The sequence below is a fragment of the Doryrhamphus excisus genome, chromosome 19, assembly GCF_030265055.1.
Source record: "Doryrhamphus excisus isolate RoL2022-K1 chromosome 19, RoL_Dexc_1.0, whole genome shotgun sequence".
Taxonomy (NCBI): domain Eukaryota; kingdom Metazoa; phylum Chordata; class Actinopteri; order Syngnathiformes; family Syngnathidae; genus Doryrhamphus; species Doryrhamphus excisus.
Window position 1 is genome coordinate 15,115,283 of NC_080484.1, and position 10,578 is coordinate 15,125,860.

At 37.4% G+C, this 10,578-nt stretch overlaps 1 protein-coding gene across 1 annotated transcript; it reads left to right on the forward strand.

The window, feature by feature from the left end:
* The first annotated feature begins 4,142 nt into the window (after positions 1 to 4,142).
* gsc (goosecoid) lies at positions 4,143 to 10,209 on the forward strand. The gene is made up of 3 exons (XM_058057058.1): positions 4,143 to 4,662; positions 8,407 to 8,660; positions 9,442 to 10,209. Exons 1-3 carry the CDS (start codon positions 4,347 to 4,349, stop codon positions 9,586 to 9,588), a joined length of 717 nt encoding a protein of 238 aa, XP_057913041.1. The 5' UTR covers positions 4,143 to 4,346; the 3' UTR covers positions 9,589 to 10,209.
* Positions 10,210 to 10,578: the final 369 nt, after the last annotated feature.

Sequence of the window (10,578 nt, forward strand, 5' to 3'; positions counted from 1 at the left end):
AGCTACAAATATACTGTATACAGTATACAGCATACCGTATACCGTTTACAGCAGGGGTCTCAAACACGCGGCCCGCGGGCCAAATGTGGCCCACAGGACACTAGTTTGAGGCCTTCATATGAAAGTTTAATGTTAGTGCGGCCCGCGCAAATTTGATATGGATGCTGTATGGTATCATGTAGAGTAGTTACTTCGGAAATGATGAGTAGAGTAGTTACCTAGGAAATAATGAGTAGAGTAGTGACCTAGGAACTGAGCAAATAATGAGTAGAGTAGTTACCTAGGAAATGATGAGTAGAGTAGTTACCTAGGAAATAATGAGTAGAGTTGTTACTTAGGAAATGATGAGTAGAGTAGTTACTTCGGAAATGATGAGTAGAGTAGTTACCTAGGAAATAATGAGTAGAGTAGTGACCTAGGAACTGAGCAAATAATGAGTAGAGTAGTTACCTAGGAAATGATGAGTAGAGTTGTTACTTAGGAAATGATGAGTAGAGTAGTTACCTAGGAAATGATGAGTAGAGTAATTACCTAGGAAATGATGAGGAGAGTAGTTACCTAGGAACTGAGCAAATAATGAGTAGAGTAGTTACCTAGGAAATGATGAGTAGAGTAGTTACCTAGGAAATGATGAGTAGAGTCGTTACTTGGGAAATGATGAGTAGAGTAGTTGCCTAGGAAATGATGAGTAGAGTAGTTACCTACGAAATGATGAGTAGAGTAGTTACTTGGGAAATGATGAGTAGAGTAGTTACCTAGGAAATAATGAGTAGAATAGTTACCTAGGAAATGATGAGTAGAGTAGTTACCTAGGAGCTGAGCAAATAATGAGTAGAGTAGTTACTTAGGAAATGAAGAGTAGAGTAGTTACTTAGGAAATGATGAGTAGAGTAGTTACTTCGGAAATGATGAGTAGAGTAGTTAGTCACCTGGGAGCTGATCAAATAATGAGTATAGTAGTTATCTAGGAAATGATGAGTAGAGTAGTTACCTCAGAAATTATGAGTAGAGTAGTTACCTGGGAGCTGATCAAATAATGAGTATAGTAGTTACCTAGGAAATGATGAGTAGAGTAGTTACCTCAGAAATTATGAGTAGAGTAGTTACCTGGGAGCTGATCAAATAATGAGTATAGTAGTTACCTAGGAAAAGATGAGTAGAGTTGTTACTTAGGAAATGATGAGTAGAGTAGTTACCTAGGAAATGATGAGTAGAGTAGTTACCTGGGAGGTTTTCTACATCTTATTTCCTCTTATGATGTCTACTATATTGGCTAATAGGAGTGTAAAGGTGACTATAGGGGTGTTATTTCATGTCTAGAGGGCTCTAATCATGTTAAAAGTGTATTTAGAAGGTGGTAAACAGGTTTTCTATGTCTTATTTTCTCTTATGATGTCTACTATATTGGCTAATAGGAGTGTAAAGGTGACTATAGGGGTGTTATTTCATGTCTAGAGAGCTCTAATCATGTTAAAAAGTGTATTTAGAAGGTGATAAACAGGTTTTCTATGTCTTATTTTCTCTTATGATGTCTACTATATTGGCTAATAGGAGTGTAAAGGTGACTATAGGGGTGTTATTTCATGTCTAGAGGGCTCTAATCATGTTAAAAAGTGTATTTAGAAGGTGATAAACAGGTTTTCTATGTCTTATTTTCTCTTATGATGTCTACTATATTGGCTAATAGGAGTGTAAAGGTGACTATAGGGGTGTTATTTCATGTCTAGAGGGCTCTAATCATGTTAAAAAGTGTATTTAGAAGGTGGTAAATGTTTTTTTTTTAACTGCCAAAATATTCAATTTATAAATAAGGAATCCTATATGGCATAAATTCAGAAAGGAGGGATTGTTGTATTTTAGATGTTTGCTTATCAAACATGTACATGTATTACAGTATTTCTGTGTATTTGTACGGTCAAAGACTGAGCATATTTGTACATGATTGTTGAAGTATTTATGCACGTCTGCTAATGTACTTCATTTTAATCTTCATTTTATTTTGAGAACACAATTTGTTTTTAAATGACCCGAGCCGCTCCACTCACGCAACACACAACACGAGGACACACGCATCAGTCAATCTGTGTTGATGAGTGGAGTAAATATGCAATAAGACCCCCGGGTTGCAGCTGAATAGCGGCGATAATGGCTGCTTTTCTTATCTCAGTCAGATGTTATCCGCGTGGGGAGGAGATGTGATGATCTGCTCCCTGCGGAGACGCCGTGGAGGAACCTTCATCACGTGAACTTTACCTCTAATAACGCACACAGAAACATGGTGTGGAGGTGGCACGGAGGAAATAATGGAGCAATGAAGTTACAGAACACTCCTGGTGGAACGTGTTTACACTTCAGTTCCTATTTCAATTCAACCTGGACTTGCCTCTGACTGCTTCTTTCTTCACATTCTCATAGTCACTAAGTTCTATCCCTGGATGAAGGATGAAACGTGGCCATCATAGCCATTCAAATTTAAAACAGCACAACGCTATAGAACAACACTCCTTCTTCTTATAATGTCTACTATATTGGCTAATAGGAGTGTACAGGTGACTATAGGGGTGTTATTTCATGTCTAGAGGGCTCTAATCATGTTAAAAGGTGTATTTAGAAGGTGGTAAACAGGTTTTCTATGTCTTATTATGTCTACTATATTGGCTAATAGGAGTGTGAAGGTGACTATAGGGGTGTTATTTCATGTCTAGAGGGCTCTAATCATGTTAAAAGTGTATTTAGAAGGTGGTAAACAGGTTTTCTATATCTTATTTTTTCTTATGATGCCTACTATATTGGCTAATAGGAGTGTAAAGGTGACTATAGGGTTGTTATTTCATGTCTAGAGGGCTCTAATCATGTTAAAAGTGTATTTAGAAGGTGGTAAACTGGTTTTCTATGTCTTATTTTCTCTTATTATGTCTACTATATAGGCTAATAGGAGTGTAAATGTGACTATAGGGGTGTTATTCCATGTCTAGAGGGCTCTAATCATGTTAAAGTGCATTTAGAAGGTGGTAAACAGGTTTTCTATGTCTTAGTTTCTCATATGATGTCTACTATATTGGCTAATAGGAGTGTAAAGGTGACTTTATGGGTGTTATTTCATGTCTAGAGGGCTCTAATCATGTTAAAAGTGTATTTAGAAGGTGGTAAACTGGTTTTCTATGTCTTATTTTCTCTTATTATGTCTACTATATAGGCTAATAGGAGTGTAAATGTGACTATAGGGGTGTTATTCCATGTCTAGAGGGCTCTAATCATGTTAAAGTGCATTTAGAAGGTGGTAAACAGGTTTTCTATGTCTTAGTTTCTCATATGATGTCTACTATATTGGCTAATAGGAGTGTAAAGGTGACTTTATGGGTGTTATTTCATGTCTAGAGGGCTCTAATCATGTTAAAAGTGTATTTAGAAGGTGGTAAACAGGTTTCCTATGTCTTATTTTTTTCTTATGATGTCTACTATATTAGCTAATAAGAGTGTAAAGGTGACTATAGGGGTGTTATTTCATGTCTAGAGGGCTCTAATCATGTTAAAAAGTGTATTTAGAAGGTGGTAAACAGGTTTTCTATGTCTTATTTTCTCTTATGATGTCTACTATATTGGCTAATAGGAGTGTAAAGGTGACTATAGGGGTGTTATTTCATGTCTAGGGGGCTCTAAACATGTTAAAGTGTATGTAGACGGTTGCAAATAGTTTTTCTGTGTTTCCAGAAGTTACCTGTATCAGTTTGAAAACAAAGATATGGTGCCTCTGTATTTTTTTCTATCTGAGTGGAATTGTTAGACTAAAGCTGATTACTAAATGAGTGTTTTTATCAACAAATGAATGAAACAAATGAAAAAGAAAGAAAACAACAACAACGTGTATTCAATGGAGGAAGTATTTGATAAGGATAAACTCTTGTCTTGTCCAAACTCATTCAAAACAAAAACAAAAAAGAAGGATTCAGGTTTTCTACATTTTTATATTTTTCTAAAAAGGCTAAAAAAAAAAAAAAAAGTTGTCTGAATAAAGTTGTCAGCACTTTGGACACCCTGACGTGGACAAAGGTGCGACCGGCATCGTCTGCAAACAATAAGATTATCTTAATTGACTTAATTGGGAATACACACACAGCGTGCGCGTGTGCTCGTGTCTGTGTGCGGTGCTCGTAGTGACGTCAGTAGACTATAAAACCTTCCCTCCTCCGGGCTGGTCCACTTCGGATCCAAGAGTCCGCTTCCACGCCAGCGAGCCAGCAAGTTGTCCTCCTCGTCACCATGGCGACCTTGTAGCTTCTCACTTTCACTTTTAGGTCTTTTTCAAGTCGCGTTTCGACGTCCCGCCTTCCCCGGCCCCGAGCGCGATGCCCGCCGGGATGTTCAGCATCGACAGAATCCTGTCCGGCCGGCCCAGCAGCTGCAAGGAGCCGCTGCTGGTGCACCGGAGCGGCCCGGTGCTTCTGCCGGGCCACGACTCGCTTTACGCCGACTACAACGGACTGTACGCGGCCCCGTGCGGCGGGCCCTCCGTGGCCGGAGTCCCGTCCGTGAACGGGAGCAGGGTCGGCTATAACGGCTTTTACTACGCCGGACAGATGCACGTCCAGGGCGCCGCCGGACTGCCGTGCTGCGGGGCCGTGCACGGCCTCGGCCCGCGGCAGTGCCCCTGCATGCCGCCAGGTAAACACACTTTACTTGCTCAGCAAAGCTCTCTATTTTCTCTTTTCCTCTTTTCCTCTTTTCCTCTTTTTCTCTTTTTCTCTTTTTCTCTTTTTCTCTTTTTCTCTTTTTCTCTTTTTCTCTTTTTCTCTTTTTCTCTTTTTCTCTTTTTCTCTTTTTCTCTTTTTCTTCCCTCCGACTGCCACGGTTCGGCGTGGAAACGTTACTCGTTCCAAAAATGATATCTTTCCTTTAATAAGTCGACTTTGTTATCGTCCTTATCGTCTTTTTAGGTGGATCATTTCCACAACCAAAATTCAAAAACAAACAATCATCTTCTCATCTTCTGGTGCGGAAAATGTAATCCGATGAGAAAAGCAACATCAAAAAGGCTTTTTGAATAAGAATAAAACCACACGGGGCTGTTCTTCTTGAAATATGCTTAAATATGCTTAAATATATGGTTAAATATGTGTTAAATATGTGGTTAATTATATGGTTAAATATGTGATTAAATATATGGTTAATTATATGGTTAAATATGATTAAATATGTGATTAAATATATAGTTAAATATGGTTAATAATGTGGTTAAATATGTGATTAAATATGTGTTGAATATGTGGTTAAGTATATGGTTAAATATGGTTAAATATGGTTAAATATGTGATTAAATATATGGTTAATTATATGGTTAAATGCGGTTAAATATGTGATTAAATATATAGTTAAATATGGTTAATAATGTGGTTAAATATGTGATTAAATATGTGGTTAAATATATGGTTAAATATGGTTAACAATGTGGTTAAATATATGATTAAATATGGTTAAATATGTGTTTAAATATGTGGTTAAATACATGGTTAAATATATGATTAAATATGGTTAAATATGTGTTTAAATATGTGGTTAAATATATGGTTAAATATATGGTTAAATATGTGGTTAAATATATGGTTAAATATGGTTAAATATATGGTTAAATATGTGGTTAAACATATGGTTAAATATGGTTAACTATGTGGTTAAATATATGATTAAATATGGTTAAATATGTGGTTAAATATATGGTTACATATATGGTTACATATGTGGTTAAATATGTGGTTAAATAAATGGTTAAATATGTGGTTAAATATGGTTAACTATGTGGTTAAATATGGTAAAATACGTGGTTAAATATGGTTAAATATATGGTTAAATATGGTAAAATATGTGGTTAAATATAGTTAAATATATGGTTAAATATGTGGTAAAATATGGTAAAATATATGGTTAAATATGTGGTAAAATATGGTAAAATATATGGTTAAATATGTTGTTAAATATGGTAAAATATGTGGTTATATATGTGGTTCAATATGGTTAAATAAAGGACGAATGAATGAAATATGTATTTTGTACATAACCTGTTGCATCATAGTAGCTCGAGACTCTTCAAGCATGTGTCTAAATATCGGATATGATATAATATGATCATATATAATATTAGATGATATATGATGAATATATTTCCAATGTGGCTTCCTCTCCAGGGCATCACTAAGATGAGTTCAATCATTCCTAAATAGAACATACAAAAACATTCCAACAAGGAAATGAAATCGAATGATAGCACACGCTAATGCAAGCGTGTCCAAAGTGCAGCCTGGGGGCCGTTTGTGCCACACCACAGGTTACATGAAGCACACACACAAAAACAAGCAGAAAAATAGAAAAAGTACAGCAAAAAGGCAGAAAGGATTCATAACAAAAAGCAATAGCGTCTTCCTTCTTTACTCTGGTATATATGTATATCATATAATACCATATATACATATATATTAAACATATATACTAATATACGACCCCCGGGCATGCATGGAATCATTCATAAGCAACATTTCACTCACGTCCAGCGTGGACATGAAACATATCATAACAAAGCATATCAGCACAAAAAGGAATATTTCCTTCCGCTATCTGAGATCATCTTCCTTCTTCCTCGGATGCTGCGCCCGGCAACCACCGCTGTCCAAAGGGCGGCACGGGGGCGACTTGTGACCTGCGGCGCTCTCGTAAGCGTTAAATAAAATACAAAAAACAACAAAAGGTGGGGAAACATTTTGTGTAACTCGTAACTCGTGTCAGGACAAAAGGTTCCTTTGGAATATGACAGCAGGATGACCAGGCTGACCCCCCCCCCCCCCCCACCAGCACTGTCTTCACTTGGGGGGGTTTAGCGGATGAAGGAAGAGGTGGTCACAAGTGGCCCCCCGCGCTGCCAACAAATAAAAAAATAGAAAAAATATGAATAAACACAATGAGTGACAATTTAAACAGAAAAACTTTATTTAAAAAGTATTCACTTGATGTTGTTAGCAATGCTTTTTCCTCATTTGTCTTTTTTTTTTTTACCTCGTTGCATTATGGGGGCTTTTTTAGGGGGGTTTAAAGTACAACAATTAAACATTTTCATCATAATTTTCTTTAAAAATGCTATATAAAAATATAAAATATTATATTTATGTTGGGTTTTATTTAAATTATACAGGCCAGAACAAAAAATAACAATAAAAATACTAAAATAATATTAAAAAAAATAACTTTTTAACAAATTTTGTAAGATCATCCCAAATGCTATGGTGTTAGCTATAGATATGCACTATATAGATATATAGGTAAGTTAGCCATATATATACAATATATAAATATAGAGGCTATGTTGTTAGCTATAGATATACACTATATAGATATAGAGGCTATGGTGTTAGCTATAGATATGCACTATATAGATATATAGGTAAGTTAGCCATAGATATACAATATATAAATATAGAGGCTATGTTGTTAGCTATAGATGTACACTATACAAATATAGAGGCTATGGTGTTAGCCATAAATATACACTATATAGATATAGAGGCTACGGTGTTAGCTATAGATAGATATACACTATATAGATATAGAGGCTATGGTGTTAGCCATAAATATACACTATATAAATATAGAGGCTACGGTGTTAGCCATAGATATACACTATATAGATATAGAGGCTATGGTGTTAGCCATAGATATACACTATATAGATATAGAAGCTATGGTGTTAGCTGTAGATATACACTACGTAAACATCGAGGCGATGGTGTTAGCCATAGATATACACTATATAAATATAGAGGCTATGGTGTTAGCTATAGATATACACTATATAGCTATATCTTGTCTGCCGTGTTAACCTTTTTTTTCGTCCACCCCCCATTTTTTTATTGCGTGTGCGTGTATATTTGTAAGAATTTTCCACATGCCACCAACAATAACAACAAAAAGAATGAAAACAAGAAATAGCCAAAGAATCCAAAAAGCCTCCTGTGGGATGTTCTTGACTGGCTCCCGTTAAAGCAAAGGTTAAAGGTTAAATGTTTGGATTGTTAAAAACGGCTAAAATAAAGCAAAAATGCTATGACGTTACATAGTATTTGTGTGTGCTCGCCCCAGGCCATAAAATAAAGCGGGTGAGAAACGTGCGTGTTGTTTTTTAAGGTCTGGAAAACCAAAAAGAGGGCAAATTATTTTAGCGTACAAGGCCCTGAGCTTGGCACGTGCGGGGACTAAATGATTGTTTGTCACGCGCACACGACATAGAAAAGGTGCACGTGCCTTGTAGTGACGGATGGCTGCCATCACTGTAGGCCGTAAAGACAAACCGTCGGGGTGGACGTTCTCTCGGGTTACTTTTCCCTTTCTTCCCCGGTGACGCCCTTGCGCCGCTTTGCCACGCAGGCTACGAGAGTCCGGTGCTGGTGTCCCCGGTGCCCCGGCAGCTGATGTCGTACGTCAACATGGGCGGCTTGTCGCGGAGCGAACTGCAGCTTCTCAACCAGCTCCACTGCCGCAGGAAGCGGCGGCACCGGACCATCTTCACGGACGAGCAGCTGGAGGCCCTGGAAGGCCTCTTCCAGGAGACCAAGTACCCGGATGTCGGCACACGGGAGCAGCTAGCTCGCAAGGTCCACCTCCGGGAGGAGAAGGTCGAGGTCAGAAGCGCCGCACGTTTGCTCATTTTGACATACACAATTCCGTCATTATTATTATTATTATTAATATTATTATTATTATTATTATTATTGCTGCCGCCATCTTTACAGTCACATCCCGTATTTGCTGTAAGGGACGCACGTGCATCACCCATACAGGATGTTATGGGCACGTGCACTTGTTGTCATCGTAGATACAATACGAATACAAATATGATGATATTCCAAACGTTTTATCATTTAAAAATCGATGCTACACAGAGAATGTTTGCTTTCGTATCATATATTATCCATAAATAATAATAATAATAACGTGTCATTTAAACATAAATTCACATATATATATATTTATACGTGAAACAGTAAAATATAATTTATCCGTTTATCAATTCAAACATGATCATTTACGTCATTATTATTTTTTTAATGTCACTTTTAAAACCAACACGGAAACATTTTAATGACGTACTTTGACGGGCACGTGCATTCTTGCCATAAATAATCATAACTCATGAAGAGCCCTTTCGTCAATAATTCATTCATAAATAATAGTCATTTTTAAGAATGGGATAACGTGAATAGGAATATGAATACATCCGGTGTGGATATGTATTTATGTATTTCATATTTGTCTCAGCGAGTCAACAAAAAGTATGTTATTATTATTATAACGCCATAGTATCGCGTGTATGTATAGAAGAAACGGAAGACGGTGGGATCCATGAACGCACCACGACGACAACGAACCAGCTCGTGACGTCTCCTGCGGTGTCTTCCACAGGTTTGGTTTAAAAACAGACGCGCCAAATGGAGGCGGCAGAAACGCTCGTCGTCCGAGGAGCCTTCGGACACCACGTGGGACAAAAGCGGCAAAACCTCGGCGGGAAAAAACCAACACACCAAAAGCCAAGAGGAGTCGGACAGCTGATCACAAACACACCCCGCCCCCAACCGTCCCCACTTCCTGTCTTGTCTCCCACCGTGTACTGTATACAGTATACTTCATGTACACTAGTATCCCTAAGGTAACTGTAGGTTTCATGTACACTAGTATCTGGGGTGGGGGGGGGTTAAAAAATCTATAAAATAAGTGAGATTTTTGTAAAATATGTATTTCCTGTAAAATAAGGAAGTGTAATAAAAATAAGGGAAAAAAATGTGCAATGTTGATAATATGGTAAAATGTACGGGAAACTATTTCAATATTGACCATCAATGGCTTATGGGATAAATATACTGCATACTGTATATGTACTCTATGTACTGTGTATGTACTCTATGTATGTGTGTACAGTATATATATATGTGTGTGTGGCAGTGTTGCACATGATTATTTATATTAATTTAAGTTGTTGATGTAGACGCCATCCATGTGACAGCTTTATTATTCATGTTTGTGTTCAACTATTCTCTCGTCAAGAATGTAAAAAAAAAAATTTTTGTAAAAAAAAAAAAACTAAAATGAAAAAAATGAAATATCAGTGAAATATTTGTTGGATTTACTTTGTTGTCCGTCTCATCTGATTTCTGTTTGCATGTTGGAGTCAATGACAGAAACACAGCTAGCACATGCTACAGACCTCCATGTTGTCTTTTCTCATTGATGGATATGGTTATGATTATGGATATGGTTATGGACATGATTATGGATATTGTTATGGATATGGTTATGGATATGAATATGTTGAGTGCATACAGGCAGCTGGTGCGTGTGTGTTTCCCGCTCTAAAGATAGACGAGGGTGTTGTCCTCTCTGTGGTTCCCTTCCCTTCCTTTCCCTTCCCTTCCCGTCCCTTCCCTTCCATTCCTCCTCCCAGCAAAGTGGTGAGAAAGCTGAGACAAACGAGGCATATTTTCACCAGCGTACACGTCCTCCTATATCATTAGCACATTTCACTTTTTTTGTGGTGGACGGACA

Excerpts from the sequence above, each read along its gene's own strand:
- gsc (XM_058057058.1), top strand. The coding sequence starts at position 4,347 with ATGCCCGCCGGGATGTTCAGCATCGACAGAATCCTGTCCGGCCGGCCC. Across the intron at positions 4,663-8,406 it reads GTGCCCCTGCATGCCGCCAG|GCTACGAGAGTCCGGTGCTG; the intron begins GTAAACACACTT and ends TTTGCCACGCAG. Across the intron at positions 8,661-9,441 it reads TCCGGGAGGAGAAGGTCGAG|GTTTGGTTTAAAAACAGACG; the intron begins GTCAGAAGCGCC and ends TGTCTTCCACAG.